The following is a 20,304-nucleotide window of genomic DNA, read 5'->3' as shown; positions in this document are numbered from 1 at the left end:
ATGAAGCCAAAGGAGGCGCATGTGTGCGCGTGTAGGTGAGAGGGAAATGAAGAAAAATAAAAAGGAGGATGAGGGAAGCGTTGAAAGTGTGCATTCATATGTGTGTACCGTACGAATGCAAACGCGGGCAACGCAAAAGGAAACCGGGAGAGGGGGATATGTTCACTTTACCTATAACCTTCTTTTTAACCTCCTTATCCGAAATATACGCATTTACATTCGCACATGCACATGCAAGCGATTCCTTTACCGCGTTGGTATGTTTTGTGTCATGTTTTTATCCTGTTGTTGTTGTTTGCAATCACATGCGGAAAAAAAAAAAACAACGTGAGTCTTCTCTTTTTTGTCTGTTTTTTTTTTTTTGACATCCTTTTTTTCGCTTCTATTCCATCGGTACTGGCACGCCAAAACTGCGGCAATGGCACGGTGTAACTGAAGGTTATACTACTGGATGCATTTCAAAAAAAAAAAGGAACGAAACGTAAGTGGTTGAGTGCTTCATATATATATATATATATATATACCTTGTGTCTTCAAGTGGTTGCCTCTGCGTAGAAACGTAATTATGCTAATGTCCGTAGGGGCAGTTTTGGCTGTTAAATGTGTTGTGCTGATAGTTATGTTGCAGACGCTAATACCCATTTTTTTCCCTTGCTTGTTCGTTTATTTATTGTTTTCTTTTAGGGGATTGCTCTCACCTGAGTTAGAAGGTGGTGTAGTTAAGCAGAAATAGAGGCATATTGGTAATAAATAAATCACAGACTGTGAAGGCACTGACTCCCCCCTAAACAAAAGTGTGAAGGATAACGAAGAGGGGCTATTAGAAGAGAAGATATATATATATATAAGAAACAAGAAGTGCCCATAAAACGAGCAGAGAAGGGAGGCTAATATATACATATATATATATATATATATATTAGGAAGTGAAGAGAATATGGCGTATTCCACTCGAGTAATACGCAAAGTGGAGCCCTCCTCAACCCATGAGAGCCTCGCATTGGAATGGGCGTTTGGTTTACACAATGATTATAAGGCTAATATTCATAACTTGAGCACATCAACTACAGAACGCGTAGTGTTTTACACAGTTGGTCATGTGGGTGTCATTTATGATGCTATACAAAACACCCAGAAACACTTGATGGGGCACCGTCATATGATTGTTGCATCCGCTTGCAGCCGTAACAGGCGGTTCATCGTAACTGCTGACAGCGGCAGCACGAAATCAAGTGATTGTCAGGACGCATGTGGCCACAGCGCTTCAGGTAATCATTCAACAGCGGGTGGTGCCGGCGAGAAGTCTGGAGTAGAACGTTACAATAATGAATCTGCGGTCATTGCACCGGAAGGAATCTACAGCAGCAACGAGGGACGTGATGCTACGATGATCATTTGGGATGTGCAGACGGCTATTCCCATTCGCAAAATAAATACAGGTGAATATGGTGGTGTTGTGGCGTGTGCGATGAGTCTTGACGGAATGTATATTGCTACACTTAATCGGACAGTGCCGCAAGAAATCATGGTGTGGGGATGGACAGCTGATGCGGACACCGGCGCCGAGGTTATGCGCAACGGTGCCGATGAGGATCCGCTGCTGCACGATTCGATGGCTCCGGAGTATCGTCATTTAATCGCAGCGCAGGATGAGCAAATATCCATACGTTTCTCCGACGATGATCCACACCTTATTGTAACGAATGGACAGTACCGAGTTTTGTTTTGGTCATGGGCCGAGGGGAAGTTAAAGTATTACTCTCCGCCAATCATTGCCAAAAACTTCAAAGTCCCAATAGGTCACTTTACACAGACAGTGTTTGTACCTGGGACAACGATGGCTTGCAGTGGCACCGTTGATGGTGACGTACTTTTGTGGGAGGTGCAACAGCGCGACAGAGTAACGAAGGAACAGGATAAGACAATGCTTAAAATGGTTCGAGTGCACTCCTCTGGTGTGTCATTTCTTACGTGGTCGAATGGCTACATCGTTACTGGAGGAATTGATGGAGATGTGAAGTTTCTCGATCCAAGACTACGCCTTGTTGCTTGGTTTGAAGACCTCAAGGGAGGCGCCATTACCTCCATTAGTTTCGATCGCCCCTCAGGGACCGCAGCAACTGCGATGAATGAGCTACGGCGCGAGTTTAAGAGCATTACGCAGAAGAAAATGGTTCAGGTTGGAACCAACGCGGTTGGTGATTTCTCTGCCTCCGATTTCATGGTATCCACCTCTAACGCCATGATCATTGATGTCTCTGCCAATGCCTTCCACGCCGGTGTTCCGGAACTCCTCCGTGGAAGACTTGTTGTTCAAGGGCAGGAAAACGGTGTTCACTGCATTGCGGCCCACCCAAAACTCTCGCGACTTGCTGTGGCCGGGCACAGCGGTGGCTTGCAAGTGTGGGATTACCTTCTTAAGCGTGTAGTGATGATTGTTGTGTTTCGTGGAGTGGAGATTAACTGCATGGCATTCGATCCGGAAGGTGTGTGGCTAGCTATTGGATGCACAAATGGTGTGGTGAAGTTTCTCGACTCGGCAAATTTAGAGGAGCGTAAGTCCATAAAACCCAAACGGCCATCTTCTATAACGCGGATGGTGTTCGCCTCAAGCGGTCGTCTGTTGGCTACAGGTGATGACACTGGCTGTGTGAGTCTGTTTTGGTATGAACACATACAAGGTAACACCTCAAAGGCAATGGGGTGGGATGTTGTTGGCCGCCATAAGACCCATAAGGGAACCATAACCGGACTGCAATTTGGTGATGACTCCGGTCTCCACCGTCTTTTATCTGTTGGCGAAGATCAACGATTAGTGGAGTACGACCTCATTGACTCCGAACCCGAAACGGGACTGCTCGTCAGGAGCGCACATAAGATAGCACAGAGCTCCACACCGACGGGGTTTCTATGGATGGATGAGGATGGTATTATTTCCGATGTGAGTCGACGCCCGGATGCGGCTCATACTATAACAAATGGTCTTCTCATTGCCAATAGCGGGTACAAAATTTCCGCTTACTTTAGTGACTGGAGTCGGCAGTGTGTCAAGACGGTACTCGCTCCAACCTTTGGGGGGCCCGTCACGGAGATGTTTACCGTGCCCACCCATCCTGGAAGTGACAAGTCTTCCCTTTTTTACGCGACGAAGGAAAAAGTCATTGGTTTTATACAACTCCCACTCGAAGGCGATCCATGCTTGTCGATGGGACTTCTTGCACACGCGGGACCCATCACAAGTGTTGCCAAGTCATATGATGGCGCTTATGTGTTCACTGCTGGAGGCTTAGATCAGTCGGTGATGCAGTGGCGTGTGAATGGGAACAAAATTGTTCCGGAGGAAGCGTCGAAGATTTCGGCGTCAGTGGCCGCTGAAGGCAATGGCGAGGTCCCACTCGATCATCTCATTGCTGTTGTTGAGGGTGGGCGCGAGGGTGAATTCATGCGAGAGATTGTAGACTACTTCTATTATGCACAGATCCGATTACAGGGAGAGGAAACGACAGCCAAGCGGGAACTACTTGGTGCCGTCCCTTTTTCGCAAGTGCCCAACCTATTTCGTGCATTGGGGTACTATCCCACTGAAATGGAACTTGGGCGGCTGACGTATGAAGTTGCCAATTTATACGGTCCTGTCGAAGAGAGTGTTGATGAATGTGATGTGAGCAGCATTCCGCTTAAGTTCTCGCAGTTCATGCGACTCTATGTGAATTACAGGCCGATATTCGGAATCTCGCGGCAAGCCATTGAACAAGCCTTTTTGGTACTGGGCGCGGATGCTGTAACGGGGCAGATATCACGCGACGTGCTCTTCAAGAAGTTAACTACGCATGGTGAGCCGCTGCAGCAAACAGAAATAACAGCAGCGCTGCGTTCTCTACTTGGAGAGGACGTGAAGCTAGATGATATTCAGGACACCATAACTGCACGCCTCTTCGCGGAAAATCTACTTGGATTTGAAGATTATGATGCTATGGCCCAGGGTGATGACGGTGGGGAAGAGGAAATGAGTTTGCAGTAGGTGAGGGAACAGAGAGTTATGGGCAGGTGAATTTGGAGACTAAAGGTACCAAACCATCAGTGGAATGTTCGTTTTCTCTCACTTTATCCACATTTCCAACAAAAGGGAAAGGAAATAGAAGTAGGTGAAGGAAAATAGTAGGGATGGGGAGCTGCGTTTCTTTTAAGTTTTTCTACTTCGTATTCACGTAAGCCCCTCCCCTCCCCTCCCTTCTCGTCTCGCTTTTCGCTTCTTTGTGTTTTATGTTTCACTGTCGTCTGTATGATTTTTCATTCCCTGCGTAGGTTTGCTGCGCTTAGTGTCCCTGAAGGAATGATCGATGATCACTGAATCATGTAAAGTACACGCAAATAGATTTGTAATGTTTTGTTTATCTTATCTTATCTTTTTCTTTACCCTCCTTCTCCTTCTATCTTTTCGCATTCCTCTATGCGGGATTGCATTTCAAGGATTTGATGTGGACCAATACCTCAGTTGTTCTTGTACCTGTGCTTGTGTGTGGATTGTAGTCTTCTTTTTCATTAAATTTACGTATATATTTTCTTTTTCTTCTTTTGACTAATTAAAAAAAAAACACTGCATTAGCGACACCTGTTCTCTCAGTTACTAGGAGGAAGTGGCAAACGATAAGGAGAGAAACATTTCAAACGAAGCGCTAGGCTTCTTAGCGTTTAACGCTACTTGCACGTGTGCTGCAGCAAGGAGCATCCGCGTGGGGGAAAAAAAAATAATAGTCAAATTGTACTGTGGTGGTATTTCCAACAGGTTATAATAGTACAATTCTATATTTACAGATATATAGTTTTGCGTAAATAGCGAAAGTATCAGTGACTATATATAAGCAGGTGTATTGCCAGTATCATTATAGGAGAGTCGAAAAGTATCCACATTCGGTTAATGACAATGTCGCCTTCTACTCGAGCGATACCTTTTGCATCTGTAAGCGTATTTGTGCATGTCATTTGCCGTTTAGACGCACCGTCTCCCACTGCAGCTAACAGGGAGCGTGAAGTGAGGGAGGCATTACTTAAACTTGGGGTTACTCTTGCATGTGCTGAGCATGCAGCAGATTTGATTGTATCAGTTTCTGAAAACGAAACTGCGGTAGGAAGAACAGAAGCGTCGGAAAGGGTAGCGGTAACACGAGCTTGCGTGCAGGAATGCATCGACCGCCTGAAGAAGCTTCTTGCAAACGTCAAGATCGTCGGCCCAAAAGCACATTGCTCTGGAGGAAGGGAAGTTACATGTATAGGAAGGTCTGAAGGTACTGCAGCGAATAGAACCAATACCGGAGGAGAAGGCGTGCAGGAACTGACTCACCATAACGGGATAACAAACAGACCTTCAGTACAGATAGAAGCCGTTAGGATGGAGCCGGGTAGTGAAAACTGTTCCGTCTCGCACTTGGGAGATATCAAAGTAGTTGTAGTGGAAACGCTTACGGATGTGCCCTACTTAGCAGAGTTCGACCCTAGTGAATGCGGCACCACTGCTTGTTGGTTTGGAGGGTTAGAAGATGTTTCTGACATGCCTTATATGTCTCCTTCCGAGGAACCTGTAAGGATCGCGACCTCCGTGAATCAGGATGTCGTAGGGCCGTGTGCGCTAAGTAGTGAAGTCCTTCAACCAACCCGGAGTGAGTGTGGTACCACAACTCCACTGTCTCCATGTAGTCCGTTAGGCGAAATTCGTTCCAGTAGTAACTTTGAGCAGGTTGACAGCAGATTGTCTCCCACTCCAATACTAGCAGGATTAACAGACGGGGCAAGTCGAACAGGGGGGAATTGTACGTCGGAGGTTGTCGAGCGGAGTGGTGGTGGCTCTTTGCTTCCCTGTACAAATGTAGCTGCAGTCACAGCGGCAGGAGATTTGGTAGCAACACCATCTTTATCTGTTACTGCGGGAACAGTGGGTACTGAAAACGAGGATAGAGTTGTTAGGAAACGCAAACGCTCTAGCGGGGCAACGGCAAGCAGACCTCGTGAATGTAAGCGAGCACTGGATAAGGGGAGTACCAAAAGGAAGAGGAGTGGGAGTACCAACAAAGCAAGAAATGCTGTGGATGTAAGCGAGCCAGCGGCGGAGGATCCGCTACAGCCGCTGCAACACGAAATAGTGTACGTTGATGACGACTCACTTGATGCTCCGCCATCACCACCTCCGGACAAGCAATCCAAGCAACCACGAAAGCGAAAAGTGAAACCCTATGTTTCTTCTTCTTCACGTCGTGGTCGGAGGTACCCTCACCGTATATTCGTGTCTTGCCACGATGAGGAAATGGAACGGGTACTCAACGATGTAGTTTGCCATATTGGCGCTTCAACTGTAGATTACCTATTTGGACGTGTGGAAAAACCCACTCATTTTGTCACAGAACCAGATAGTGAATTAACACCTGCTGTGTTGCTTGCGAGAGCACTTGGTATTCCCGTGTTAACTACTCAATGGCTTCAAGATACGATAACGCAAGGGAAGTTTCCCGAAGATTTGGAAAACTACGAGCATCCCGTGTTTGGTAAACGAAGTGCACCAACTCAAGGCCCTTCAACAGGTACCGACGGTACGACTACCTTGAGCCAACCGCGAACCGCATTAGCAACAAATCTATCAACAAATAGTGCCACCCGATGTTTTGAATCGGATACAGGGTGTTACTATAATCCCTTCCTCTTTGGCGTCACAGTATTTTTTGTTAGTAGTCCACATTCTCCACTTACGGAGTTTTTTGCGGAAATCGTGCGGGTTCTTGGTGGGACGGTGACGAGACTTCCCACATGCCGTAAGTTGTCCGTCATTGTAAATCTTTCTTATGGCGCCATAAGTGCTCCTGAGGAGGAAACCTTCAAAAAAGGTGAACAAACTTCTGCCCGTGTTGGTTCCAAGAGATCTCGAATATCCTCCGCGCTCCCGCAAGTGGATGAATTGGTATTAGAGTCGCAAGCGCTGTCCTTCACTTATCCGAATGCCTCGCTAGATATTTCAAATGGAAGGAAAAGCGGAATGAGTCGAGTGGATTTGAATACGGTACTGTGCAAGGACCTTCAAAATGTTTTAAAGACGTGTCAGGAGTGCCGATCAGATACCGTTCCCGTAGTTTCTGTCGAATGGCTCATTCACTGCATTATGCAAGGAAGAGTAGTGGAGACGTCACCTTACACAGTTCCTACACTTACAGACGACACCACAACTATTCTAAAGACGTGTGTTGCCAGTGGTTTGTTGGACTCAGCTGAGGCGCTTCTCCAATGTGTTGTAGGGAAGTCTTAGAAAGGTAGAAAAGAAGATGAATGGGGTGAGAGGAAAAAAAAAAAGGAAAAGGATTACTGGCGGGTTTTCTGTCCTTTTTTTTTTTTTAAAAAAAAGGAATTTTGCTTTCTTCCTTCGACTTTTAATACGCAGCGGATGTATGGCATTCAAATGCACTCTTCTTTTTTTTTTTTGCATTTCTCCCTTACTTTCCCGCTCTCAAGGCAGTTTTTTCCTTGTTTTCTTTTCTGTTTTTTGGGTTATGCTTTGCAAAGGAGAGAAATAAGACTAATATTTTGTACTCCAAGTGTGTTCCAGTTAAAGGGGACGGGGACAAACGACGGCAACGGCAAAATGATTGTGTTATTATTATTATTATAGTTATTATCATCATCATCATCGCTTATCTACACGTGTCGTACTGTTTTGTACTTTTCTTTTGTAAGAGAAAAGGGAAAGAAAGAGCAAATCAAAGGGGGGAGGGAAAGAAAAGGAATGAACAAGAGAACAACTTTTTTGTGTTTGTTTGTTTTTTTTTTTTTCGCGCGTATATCATTTACGCAAATCTCTCCTTACCTGGTACGTGCGTGTGTGTGTGTTTGTGTGTATGTTTGATAATGGGCTGAAATGGAAAGAACTGTCATGAAGGTTTTTTTTTTCTTCTCCTCCTCCTCCTCCTATTTTTTTTTTTGACTTAGTTGTAATTGCGGAGTAAGAGGAATTGAAAGTAGCGGAGAAAGGAGGGAAGGAGGGGAAACAACAGTGGACGCACAATGTTTTTTAATGATTTTTCTTTTTCTTTTCTCCTCTTTTCTTTTTTCCCTTTTCTATTTTGTCTTTTATTATTCCTCTTCTATCTTTTTTTTTTTTTTAAATTCCGCCTTATTGTTGTGTCAGTTAAAAATGACGTTTTGCTACTCCGGAGGTGGCGGCATAAAATTATTTCTGTATTTCCCTCCCTTCCTTTTCTTAAAAAAGAAAAAAAAACGAGTGTGTGGTAGCGGTAATGCAGTGTGTCCTGAATCAACTTAATGTTGGAAGTGACAACCTGAAACAACAACAAAAACAAAAACAAAAAAAAAAAGAGAGATCAATAACGCCACATTGTTGTAGCATATGGAACCCTCGATATAATTTTTTTAAAAAAAAAATCGAAAGCTCCTCTCTCCCTTTTTTATTTGTTTTTTTTTTCATTATTGCTTACCTTCGTTCACACATACACACAAACACAAACACACACAAACAAACCCAAATCTTATGCTGTTAGTGTGGCGTAACTTTCCCTCTTTTCCTTCCATAATTGTTTCATTGTGCAAAAAATGCGTCCACTGCAGTTTTCTCTCCAACTCCCCTCTCCCCGAACTCATAACCCAAACTTTCAAATCTATTTTGTTCCAGAGAAAAAGAAAGAGAGAGAGAGAGGAAAAAAAAAAGAAAAGAAAAGAAGCAAATACAAGGAAAAAAAAATGTATAATGTTATTTTAGTTTTTTCTTCTTCTCTCCCCCCACACGTATTTCCGCTCAAATATTACGTCCTTCATGAAACTTTTCACGATATTTTGTTTTGTTTGTTTGCCTGTTTGTCTTCGTTTTTCTTTACGTTGGGCTTGTGGTCATTTTTTTTTGTTTTCTATTGGTTTCGTCGTTGTTTCTTCATTACTTGTTTTTTTTTCTCCTTCTTTTCCTCCCTCTTCTCAATTCTCGTGTGCCTTTTTTCTTTTTTTATTGATTGTTTGTTTTTAAATTATTATTATTATTATTATTTTTATTATTATTTTCTTTTTTTCCCCTCACAAACGTCCTGCTGATGCTGGCCTCTTGTAAGCTGGTCGAAAAATCGTAGGCTTATAAAAGAAGAAGAAGAAAATTTCTTTTTTTCTTTTTTTTTCTTCTGTTTAAAAAAAAAAAAAATAATAATAATAAAATTATAATAAAAATAAACTAAAAAGAAGAGGAAATAGTTGTGTTTTCATTTTTTTTTCCCCGCTTCTTTTGTCTCGTACACATTTTCTCTATTTCTCCCCTCCCCCCATGTGTATGTGTACATAAATGCCTGCAGTTTGTTGCGCTCTGTTTGAAGCAGTAATAATAGCAAGTATGAATATGAAACAAAATATGATCCAGAAACTAACATGTGGAAAACAGCGGGGAGCAGTGGGAGGAGAATTATGAGAGGAGGATGAGTTAAATTCGGTATTTGATGAAACAAAAGAAGAGGAAGAGAGTGGAAAGAAATATATATATATATAATAAAACAAAAGGATGCAATAGGCTTTAAAAATCGCGAAAGGTTGGCGCGGTAACAAATTATTGCATAAATAAGAAAGAAAGAAAAGGGAATGGCTGGGGGGGAGGGTGGAAAAAAAAATGAAAGACGAAACTTGTATTTTGTATTTAAAAAAAAAAAAAGCGATACGGAGAAAGAATTCTGTATTTCTGAGGGAATGCGTGATTCTTATTTGCATAAATGCACGGGGTTACATTATGCGAAGAGGAACCCCGAGCTAACCAAAATACACCAAAACAGGAGAAAATAGAAGGTTCCAAAATAATTGATAAAGTGCTGCGAAATTTCTTAAATTGGTGTCATTGTGATTAGTCTCTGCTTTTCGTATTGGGATATATCTTTTTTTTTTCCTTTTTCTTGTGTGCGTTTGTGTGCGCTTGCAAGAACCAAATTATTGACTTCCCCCTTTATTTCTGTAAAATTCTTTTTTCTTTCCGTGCTTGTTATTATTATCACCGTTGAGTTGACGGAACCCGGTGTAAACAACACCCAAACAACCAATCAAACTGGCAGAAGGCGTATGCGCGTTGGTCCTCCCTCATATATTTTTTTTCACTGCGGTGGGAGTGGTCCTACGCGGCACCATTCTTTTCTTGTGTTTTTGTATTGCTTTTACTATTACTATTATTATTATTATTATTGGTGTTGCTTGCTTTGTAGGTGTTGCCATCTTCTGTTTCCATTCTCCAAGTTATCATTTTCTTTATTTTTCTTTTTTCTCACTCCTGTCTTTTTTTTTTTTTAATTGTAACAGGTATATATATATATATATATATATATACCTACACACACACACATATATATATATATATATATCTGCAAGCTTAAACAGTTAGTTTGGTTTGAAATTCAAACCTCATTCGTTACTGCGAAGATATGGCTGAGGCAACCGAAAGTCCTCTTCAATGTAGCACGAATAGCTTGCCCCACAAAAGTGTGTCCCCCTTCACACCTGCGGCTAGTGCCCGTCATCAAGTAACGGTAGCAGACGGCAAAATTACGCTGCTTCACCGCATCGGCAGTGGAGCTTTCGGTGAATTATATGTTGGGGTTGACAAACGTTCGAATAAAAAACTGGCGGTGAAGTTGGAAAAGCGCAATATAGCACATCCGCAACTTTGCTACGAGAATAAAGTGTACCGTTTGCTACATAGCGGTGGTGGTAATGCGCTGGGAATTCCGCGTATTTACTTCTATACCACGGAATCAACTTGTAACGTACTCGGTATGGAACTTTGTGGGCCGTCGTTAGAGGATCTCTTTAACTATTGCGGAAGGCGCTTCACCATCAAAACGGTTTGCATGATTGCCCATCAAATGATCAACCGTATAGAGTTTGTGCACAGTAAAGGAATCATACATCGAGATATTAAACCTGAAAACTTTGTGTTTGGTGAGGGTAATAGGACGCATGTTCTCTATATTATTGACTTTGGTTTAAGTAAACCGTATTGGGACAGGCGACGTCAGGTTCACATTCCCTTCTGCGAGGGAAAATCTATTACGGGAACGGTGCGTTACTGCAGCTCATGGACCCACAAGGGTTATGAGCAGGGTCGTCGTGACGATATGGAGTCTATAGGGTTTATTCTTGTTTACTTTATGAGTGGTACGTTGCCGTGGCAGGGAACTACAGTTAGAGATGCAGCACAGAAGGTGGCTGTGATTGGGGAGAAGAAAAATGCAACTTCGGTGCGGGAACTTTGCAACGGACTCCCCAACGAGTTGCTGCAGTATTGCGCGTATTGTAGGCGTTTAGGCTTTACAGATCGACCGGATTATGACTACCTGCGTGGACTTTTTTCACAACTTGCGCGGAAACAAAAGGGTGAACAAACCCCACAGTCGGCAGCATCACCCATACTGGCACCTGCAGCACCACAAACATTATCGCCACTAGCCGCACCGAAGAATCGCACAACGACAACTTCACCTGAGCCAAATGTTAGCTGGGCACCAGATCTTGGAATGGATAGGACAATAGTAAGTGAATATGATTGGATGTTTGACTGGTTCTTGAAGCGGAGGAGCGAAGTGAGTGGAGTCCCGTGGCGGAGTCATTCCTTCAGGCGACAATAAAATATTGTTTGGACTCTGGGGGTGAAACTTCTCCTACCCATCTGTGTACGGCATTTCTTAAAGTGGGGAGTTTTCAATACGAACTGATGCAAATTTGCCACTGCTCTTTTATTCATTTTTTTCCCCCCCCCCCCCATACGTATGCGTTTATGTCTAGTGTTTTGTTTTGTTTTTTTTTTGTTTTTACGACTTGATCTATCTTTTTAGTTAAGTTATTTGTGGGTCGTTGTGGGTTCTCTCATGACCAATGTGGCGTTGTTGTTTGTTTTTCTTAGGGGGGGGGGGTGGTATCCGCAATCCGATGAGAAATTTAAGTTGTTACAGTTATATATATATATATATTTATTTATTTATATTAATCAAAATCACGCGCACACACACTCGTATAGTTTAGTAGAAGCACTGTGCGAGGATGAAAGGCTGAGAGAAGGGAGAAAGAAAGATATTTACAAGAAAAAAAAGAAGTGAAAAGAAAAGAAAAGAATAAAAACAAGACAGAAAATGTGTGAAGGAGAAGGTGAAGAGGAATTGAGAAAGAATTTAAACGTTTTTTTGTTTCTGTCTTTTTTTTTTCTCATTTACAAGGGACAATTAGCAATTCACATTATTATGTCCCTTCACATATATATGAATGCACAATGTTTTGTGAATATTTTTGGGTATGATTGTGTGGAACATGCTGAACCATTCTTTTAATAGCACACATTTACCCAGAGGCATCCCCCCATTTTTCTTGTCTTTGCTTTTGTTATTTGCCGCTAGGGGGCATTTGCCTTTTAAAAAAAAAAAAAAAAGGAAAAAAAAACTATCCGTTCCCTCTTGATCATTTTTCTCGCTTTTTTTTTGTTCTCTCCTTTTATGTTTTTTTTTTGCGTGTGTATGTGTGTGTGAAGAATGGGCGTTGGCGCACAGGCTTCAGTTGTTTTTTTTATTTTTGTTGCTTTACGCTTTTTGATTGTGGGGAATGTTTGTTTGTTTGTTTGTTTGTTTGTTTGATTTTTTTTTTTTATTCTCCTTCGGTTTCCCTCCTTCATCTTTTTTTTGTTTCTTTTTTTTTCTCGCAGTAGAAAGAAAAATATAATAAAGAGCTAAAAAAAAAAAAGAAAAAGAAAAATCCTGCTATTCACACCGGTTACATAAATCATATATGTGAATCTAAAATATGTCAGTTGTGAAGAAAGATGAGGCATTTCTTTATGTATTTTATTATTATTATTATTACTATTATTCTCTCTTGCCTCATCACAATGAAAAAGAAATTTTATGTACGAGACACACACGCACACACGTGTGTCAATAAATTATTCAACCAAACAGTTAATAAAATCTCAAAAAAAAAAAATAATAATAATAAAATAAAGTTGTGAGTGTGCCCCTTGCGACGTTGTGTTATTAATATGATTTTTTTTTTTGAAGAAAACAAAATTTTATTTTTATTTTTATTTTTATTTCGGAGCGTTTGAGGTTTTCTTCTGATTTCAGTAATATAAAATTAAATTAATTTTTTTTAAAAAAAAAAGGATGAGGCGGCTTGGCGAAAGGGCGGATGGGAAAAAATAAAAATAAAATTTGTACCGTCCGATGATTTTTTTTTTTGGTTGTTGTCTCTCTCTTTTCTTTTTTTTTCTTTTTTTTTTTTTTAGCCCCCCCCCTTTTCCCCCTTTTTGTTTAATTTTCACCTTTCCCCCCCCCCCTTCATTTTCTATGTTTATATATATTTATATTTATATAATCTTTCTTTTAAAAAAAAAGAAAATACTTTTAAAGGAAGAAGTGAAACAACAAAAACAACAAAAGGAAAAAAAACTATCAATCTTCGTGTCGCTTTTGTATTCCGTTTGACATCACCTGGTTCCCTTTTTGTTTTTTTTCTGTTTTGTTTGGTTTTGCTTTACTCTTTTGTTGTTTTTTTTATTTTTATTTTGTTTCTTTCACTTTGTGCACCGCGTGTTTTGAAAATGCACGTAAATATGAATCTATATATACATATACATATGAATGAAATTTTGATTGGGTTTGCTTCAATGTGTAAGTGAATATTCCCCTCCTTTTCTTTTTTTTTTTGAAGGATATGAGAAGCGGGAGGAGGGGAAAAAAAAGGGATTCGGAAATGAGAAAATAAGAAAATGAGAAAAGCAGGGCAAAAAAAAAAAAGGGACAAGAAGCAGCTCATATAAAAAGAAATGACTTTAAACAATTGTACAAAATAAAATAAAGCAAACCCATCGAAAGATTTCATGTATAATTATTAGGAAATGAGATTCTTAAAGGAATAGTTTTTAAGTACGTGCAGTGAAAAAAAGGAAAAAGAAACAAAGAACAATTTCCCCCCATTTGTTTGTTTGACATTGATAATAATTTGTTAGTGAGTGCTCTGTATGTAAAAAATAAATTAATAAATATCTATCTATCTATCTATCTATATATATATATATATATATATATATTGAGGTACTTTCGTTTTCACTTTTTCTTTTGAGATGCGGAAAAGAAAAAAAAAGAAAGTGAAACTAAACATAAAAAGTTTCAGGAAGGAAAAGTGAAGCGAGGGAAGAAATCGAAAAAGAACAATGTGTAACACTAGTAACGGTGAATGACGTCATTTTTTTTTTAATTCTGCTAAAGAAGGGGAGAAGGTGCCAAATTTTCAACAATTTTTGTGTCTTTTTTTTTTCCAAAATTTTCGGAACAATTGTCGCCTCTACCACCTGATTTGATACAACCGGAATCTTTAGTACGTTTATATTTACAGTGTTATTCGTATTTATAACTAAATAACTAAATAAGTATATATATACATATATATAAGTATATCTTTCGGTTTGGTTTCGTATTTTGCGCCCGCGTTCTGTATATTCATTTGTATTATATTTTGCACCTTGTCTGGTTGCAATGGTTCTTTTAAACCAACGACAAAACACGCGAACACAAATAAGCACGCTCAGGCCAACACACAAATACGTATCTGAAAAGTTTCTATCACACGTTTTTATTGGGTAATGCGGTTTTATGTTGATTTCTTTTTTTTTTTTGTTTTTGCTTTCCTTTATATCTTTTTCTTGTTCCTTCGTTTGTCGTTGTTTCCCTTTTTTTTTCTTTTTTTTTTTGGTTTTTATTTCTGCTTTCTGTTTTACTTTCCTTCCCGTTGGAGGAGGATATTGGAGTCTAGGTGTGCTCATGGCTCCTTTCTTTTTTTTTTCTTTTTATTTTGCCTGAAGACATGCCAATGACTTGCATATTGCACGTATCTTGTCTCTCTGTTTCTTTCTACTTGTTACCTCACACTTGAAATATCTCGTTCCCCTTAAAACTCTCTCCATTTCAGTGATCGTGACAAACAAGTGCACACAGATACATATATATATATACATATATGTATGTGTTTGTGTGTTTGTGTGTACGTGTGCATTTGTTTGTCTATCTGATTTTCATCTACTTGTGGCTCTTACTTGTGTAGACTTGTTGCTTTTTTTTCCTCCCTCTATTCTTTCCCATACGTTAACGGACACATGTGTAAAAACACTTATTTATTTAATGCGACATTAACACTTACAAGCTATAGAGGGGGAGGAAGAAGAATTAAATATTTGAAAAAGGCACATGGAGCTCAGGCAATGGGTGGAGAGCCGATATCGACACCCCGTTGTGGTGGTGTTGGCCAGCCGAACCGCAGACGAAGCGGCCCGGCGAAATGGAATGGATTTAATTAACATGATTCGCCCTTTTGCCGTGTATGATGGGGATCTTTTCGCCCGTCTTACAGATCGTGCAGATGCCACTCTTGTGCGTAACTTTGGAGTGCGCTTGACTCGGGCCCAATGCGTACGTGAGGTGGGAGAAACGACTCTCTTACATCATCTTCGTGACCTTCTCTGTGGTCAGTCGGAAGTGGAACTGGCACTTGGAGAGCAACTTGATCGAGCACTGCAATGTTTAATGAAGAAAGGAGGTGGTGTATTAACTGACACTCGAGTGTCAGCAGAACTCGGGTCGACTCTGTTGGAGCGGTCACATCCCGATTGGCACCGACAGTTCGTTCAGAATTACGTCTATTCGGTGCGTTGTAGCCACTTTGATACAACCGATCACCCAGTGGGGTTTATTTATGCGGCCAGTACAAACGCGTCAGGGGGAGTGGAGGGTATTTTGAAGGAATTTAATGAGTTAAAGAGGGGACAGGAAATTGGAGAGATTTGGCGTAACATGCCTTGTATGGAGGAGGAAATGCATAGTCATTTCTTGCTGTTGCATGATGTGACTGAAGGCCCTGGTATGGACGAAGTCAATCGGATGTTTGCTGCTGTGCAGTCAAGCTTGGGACACGCGAACTGTGCGCTTGTCAAGGTAAATTCCATTAGCAACCCACAAAATGTGAAAAATATGGACCCGTCAGTATGGACCGATGCAAATCCATCCTTCATGGATGTTCCCTCTGATACAGCGTGCCGCGCCGTTCGTTATTCGCAGCAGCTTGAAAGTCGCAGCGGCTCACCTGCGAGTGCAGGTGGTGGTGGCGATAGCGCCAGTAGTCGTGTTGCTGCAGAGCCATTGCTCTTCCCACGCGTTCAAGCAATGTTTGGCAAGTGGCCCGATGGCACGGCGAAAGTGACTGGTTGTTACTTGAGTCCTGAAAATGTAAGGGACTTGCGTGCCGTTATGCATCACTATCTTTCACAGTGTCTTTTTACTTTCATTGAGCGGAAGCTACGTTCTCTCAACACAACAGTGAATGAGAGGCGGACGACAACTCTTGGAAAGATGGCAGCATGGTTTCGAAACAAGAATGAGGTTAATAAATCAAAAACAGAGAGTTGGGTGGCCGCACGTGGCAACTCTCGTGCGATGTATCTTGCAGGATCACTGGAAATGCAGATGCGTCGGGCGGCAGATCTCTCACTTGCGTTGGCGGATTATGATGCAGCGGCAAATTTCTACCGTCTCTGTCGTGCAGAAGCACTTGCTACTGTCGAAACGAGGGCATTTAACAAACCACTGATTGCAGCAGCCCAGGAAGGTATCGGTATATGTCATTTTCTTCAGGGGCGGCTGCTGCCTTCGAGCCTAACGCCGTGGAGGGCTGGCGGAACATCCTCAAAAAACAACAGTGATTGCCGATTAGAGGTTGCAATGAACGATTATGATGCGTGTGAAATGAATGTGTATTCCCTGCGGGTGGCATTACTCTTATACGAGTTCTGTCGGACGCGAACGCCACCCTTGGTGGACCGTACGACAGCGCTGTTGCTTCATGTCCAACATCGCGGTATGGTCGGTCGTAGCAAGCTCCAGCTTGCCGTTTTACAAGAATTGCTGGCGGCTAATGCACTCTTCTTAAATCCACCGCAATGTGCAGGAATGAGAATAAAAGCATCTTTGCCTAATAATTTTCCTGTGCATGCACACGTGCGTACCTACATGAAATACTGTATCGCTGCTGGAGACGCGTACTGCAGCGAAGATATGTTTCAAAGTGCCCTACGCTGCTACCTGCGTGCATTATTTGTGTATGGTAGCGTCGGGCGCTGCGGAAGCTGGCCGCACATCTGTGAGCATCTCTTCATGGGGCTCTCTCAACTATATCACCAACTCGAGAATCCCGTCCGCGCCATAGCGATGATGGCTGTCGCTGTTCTCCTTGGCACTCCCAAATACAGCAACCCAAAAACTGCACTTAGCAGTTTGAAGACTTTTCTGGAGAAACAGCAGGAGGTGGTGGGAGAACTTGGAATTGGCGTCTGCCCTCATATGGTAGTACCTGCCATTGTAGAAAATACGGTTCGAATTAGCGTCAATCAGTACCATTGTGATGAGATAACGACACAGCAGCAGTGCCAGTTGGGTGGCGAGGCTGTGGAAACTGAATGGCAGAAAGTGGAGGACAAACTGCGCTCACATTACAAGGACCAATTAACGGGTTCTCCGATAGGAACAAGGCAGTGGGGTGCGGAATTGTCGAAGTTTCGACAAAGTAGTAAGAGAGATGGGAGTGGCAAGAAGAGCATGCGTCGCTATACGGTGAACCAAGAGGAGTCACTTCAGGTTAGTGTCAAACTGAGAAATCCTATTGGAAGCCACCTTACCGTGGAAAATATGTGTCTTTTATTTGTTTCGAGGAATGAACCTGCAAAACTCTGTAGGAGTTCTGAGTCACAGACGATCGAGTTTGCGGCGGGGGCTTCTAGGACTATAACACTCAACTTTACTCCACAGGCCGAGGGAACTTATGTTATAGTCGGTTTTGCTTGGGAGGTTATGAGTTCGTTGGGCCATTACTATTTTGCAACTGAGGGTGCTAGCGGTGCTGCAAGCACAGAAGGCAACACCAGTAGTTCTAACAATCTTGGGGGATATGTCGCTGGTATGGGTGGTGGCTTGTTACTTGAGCACGCTATGAACAACGCAACACCGGAGGTGGAGTCACCGGCAAACATAGAAATTGTTGTTGGACCACCCCAGGCGTGGGTTACCATGCGGTTAGAACCCGAGCTTCCCTCTGTTTTGCGGGATGGAGAGTATTTTCACACGTTCGTTGTGGTAACAAATAATAGCACACATGCGGAAGCACACAACGTTACACTTCAGCGTAGCGCAACAAACGCACAAGTGCTGTGGTTTGAAGATTTTGGTTTGGAGCGAAATATCGAAGCCGAGGCAACCTTCAATGTTGCCCAGGTGCTACATCCCAAAGAAAGTGTGTCTATTTCGCTGACAGTTCGAGGCCAACTTGGCCATGGAGCCTCTCCTCGCTGTCGAAACAACATTTTCTTGCTTGTGGGATATCTGGGAGGGCCTCCAACGACTCCAGGTCGGCAGGACGTGAAGGCGACTCCTATATCCCCAACTCCGTCCAACGCCACGGTGCCGTATGTGCGACTCCATCGTTTTGTGCGACTCATTGCAGTTAAACGGACGATTATCCTCTCGTCATTTGTTCTGGAACCAGTTAACTTGGCCTCAGCGACGTCTGCTTTGCAACTGACGGTGGCAAACGTTTCAGATACCGCTGAGCAGCCGCTACGCGTTGTGCGGATGACAGCGATTCACAGACCGCGGTGGTACGTTGCGGCAATCCACACGGGCGCGTTACTTGAAAATGATGCCGCCGGATTGGTTGTGCCCAGTGGTGGATCGTTTTGTTTACCACTCAGTGTCGCAGATAAGGCTACATTATCGAGAGGAAAGGCGGGTTTAGGTTCTGCTGTTGGTAGTGACGGTGTTGCTGATACTGCTCCTGATGCCCAGCCAACCGCATTTACGGAAGAGGAGTACATTTCCCTCACTGTGACCCTTCCATCCCCGGATAAGTGTGCTCAAGTGGAGTCAAAGATATCGAGCAGTGTCATAGGATCGGCAATGAGCACCTACTTTATGCGAACAAGTATTCGCGGGTCTGGAACCCTCGGTGAAATCGCTGCAAACGATGGTTTTGTTTTCTACGCAGACAAGGGGCCAGACGGTGATCAACAGAAGGTGCCACGTGTAGACCCTGTGACACAAGTGGCCATTGGCGAACCCTTCACTCCCATATGTGTAGCAGTGGCTTGGATGCTGCAAGACGGCTCAGGCAGGTGTGGACAACTGTTCCACTTCGTAGACCCTGTCAGTTATCTTATCTCGGGTGGGCCACTGAGCAGCAAGGCTTATGAGTTGCAGCAAGAGGAACTTTGTGAAACTCTAGTGGAGAATCGTTCGCTTCATCCACGGCAAGCGGCTTTGCTTTACCACGTGGAGGCACCTCATAGCGTGGAGTCTACCAAGGAACTTCCAGATGCGGCACTCATTCCAATTACGGTGCATTGTCGCTCACTCTCCGCGCACGTACTTCTTGTTACGCTAAAAGCGAAAACTATGCCGGCGGCCGGCATTGACAGGTCTGACTCACCTTCCCTATTGTCACCAACGTTAATGACCTTTGTTGGCAAAACATCGTACAGTTTCCTCCTTCTTCCACATGAGAACCACGCTGTGAAGTTTACCGCGTATGTCTTTCAATCAGGTTTGGTGCAGTGCAACGCCTTCCATGTGAGCGCTGTGGCATTGCGGTTGTTCTCAGCTGGTGTCGACACCTCAAGGTGGAAATCGGGTATGTCGGAGGCAGCGATAATAAGATCCCTTCGCTATTCCTCATCTTCAACCACATCTCTACGGCAAGCGGAATCTTTCCTGGGTGAATTAAACAGTGGTAGTAACAGCGACATCACAGAACTTCCTGCGTCCATGAGGTGCGATGTGCAGACGTCTGTCTTTGGGCATGCTGCTGCGGCTATCACACGTGTCTCTCTTGCATCATACTCACCGGAAGCTGTGAAGGCCGCGGCCGCCGCGGCATCCGCTCGTATGAAAGAGTACCGCGATGACTTGAAAAAGTACGAGGAGTCTTGCAAGAGTTTCGAGCATCGCCGTTCTGCGCTTTCCGCCTCAGGCCGCGTGCCAAACTCTGCGCATGCTACGTACCACCCCGCTGCACGCCTTCTTTGTGAAGGTGCGGGGAACTGATCGGAAGTGATTTCTCAGTCAACGCAATGAATATGTGAAGGGTAAGCTTGTCTGGCACGGGGCTGTTGGGAGCGGTGCGTATGCACGTCATAAAGCGGGAAGGGGAACTGAAGCGAAGATGGATGGGGGAATCACTTGACGGCACAGATGTTGTGTCACTCATTCAACTGCAATG

General features: G+C 43.1%; 9 protein-coding genes across 9 annotated transcripts; 6 read left to right on the top strand and 3 right to left on the bottom strand.

Annotated features, from left to right (window-relative positions):
- Window positions 1-19: 19 nt before the first annotated feature.
- TbgDal_III1510 (hypothetical protein, unlikely) lies at window positions 20-331 on the top strand (the record flags this gene model as incomplete). Its single annotated transcript, XM_011773803.1, has 1 exon — window positions 20-331. One exon carries the CDS (start codon window positions 20-22, stop codon window positions 329-331), a length of 312 nt encoding a protein of 103 aa, XP_011772105.1.
- Window positions 332-937: 606 nt separating this feature from the next.
- Window positions 938-4,021, top strand: TbgDal_III1500 (hypothetical protein, conserved; the record flags this gene model as incomplete). Its single annotated transcript, XM_011773802.1, has 1 exon — window positions 938-4,021. The coding sequence occupies one exon, from the start codon at window positions 938-940 to the stop codon at window positions 4,019-4,021; it is 3,084 nt and encodes a 1,027-aa protein (XP_011772104.1).
- Window positions 4,022-4,918: 897 nt separating this feature from the next.
- TbgDal_III1490 (hypothetical protein, conserved) lies at window positions 4,919-7,288 on the top strand (the record flags this gene model as incomplete). Its single annotated transcript, XM_011773801.1, has 1 exon — window positions 4,919-7,288. The coding sequence occupies one exon, from the start codon at window positions 4,919-4,921 to the stop codon at window positions 7,286-7,288; it is 2,370 nt and encodes a 789-aa protein (XP_011772103.1).
- Window positions 7,289-8,586: 1,298 nt separating this feature from the next.
- On the top strand, window positions 8,587-9,075 carry TbgDal_III1480 (T. brucei spp.-specific protein; the record flags this gene model as incomplete). Its single annotated transcript, XM_011773800.1, has 1 exon — window positions 8,587-9,075. The coding sequence occupies one exon, from the start codon at window positions 8,587-8,589 to the stop codon at window positions 9,073-9,075; it is 489 nt and encodes a 162-aa protein (XP_011772102.1).
- Window positions 9,076-9,279: 204 nt separating this feature from the next.
- On the bottom strand, window positions 9,280-9,732 carry TbgDal_III1470 (hypothetical protein, unlikely; the record flags this gene model as incomplete). The annotated part of the gene is made up of 1 exon (XM_011773799.1): window positions 9,280-9,732. The coding sequence occupies one exon, from the start codon at window positions 9,730-9,732 to the stop codon at window positions 9,280-9,282; it is 453 nt and encodes a 150-aa protein (XP_011772101.1).
- A 698-nt stretch (window positions 9,733-10,430) lies between these two features.
- TbgDal_III1460 (casein kinase 1, putative) lies at window positions 10,431-11,633 on the top strand (the record flags this gene model as incomplete). Its single annotated transcript, XM_011773798.1, has 1 exon — window positions 10,431-11,633. The coding sequence occupies one exon, from the start codon at window positions 10,431-10,433 to the stop codon at window positions 11,631-11,633; it is 1,203 nt and encodes a 400-aa protein (XP_011772100.1).
- Window positions 11,634-13,524: 1,891 nt separating this feature from the next.
- Window positions 13,525-13,872, bottom strand: TbgDal_III1450 (hypothetical protein, unlikely; the record flags this gene model as incomplete). The annotated part of the gene is made up of 1 exon (XM_011773797.1): window positions 13,525-13,872. One exon carries the CDS (start codon window positions 13,870-13,872, stop codon window positions 13,525-13,527), a length of 348 nt encoding a protein of 115 aa, XP_011772099.1.
- Window positions 13,873-14,143: 271 nt separating this feature from the next.
- On the bottom strand, window positions 14,144-14,812 carry TbgDal_III1440 (hypothetical protein, unlikely; the record flags this gene model as incomplete). The annotated part of the gene is made up of 1 exon (XM_011773796.1): window positions 14,144-14,812. One exon carries the CDS (start codon window positions 14,810-14,812, stop codon window positions 14,144-14,146), a length of 669 nt encoding a protein of 222 aa, XP_011772098.1.
- A 421-nt stretch (window positions 14,813-15,233) lies between these two features.
- TbgDal_III1430 (hypothetical protein, conserved) lies at window positions 15,234-20,129 on the top strand (the record flags this gene model as incomplete). The annotated part of the gene is made up of 1 exon (XM_011773795.1): window positions 15,234-20,129. The coding sequence occupies one exon, from the start codon at window positions 15,234-15,236 to the stop codon at window positions 20,127-20,129; it is 4,896 nt and encodes a 1,631-aa protein (XP_011772097.1).
- Between the last annotated feature and the right edge of the window lie 175 nt (window positions 20,130-20,304).

The sequence above is a fragment of the Trypanosoma brucei genome, chromosome 3, assembly GCF_000210295.1.
Source record: "Trypanosoma brucei gambiense DAL972 chromosome 3, complete sequence".
Classification (NCBI taxonomy): domain Eukaryota; phylum Euglenozoa; class Kinetoplastea; order Trypanosomatida; family Trypanosomatidae; genus Trypanosoma; species Trypanosoma brucei.
The sequence above is the reverse complement of the archived record's forward strand: the minus strand, read 5'-3'. Positions and strand labels throughout refer to the sequence as shown.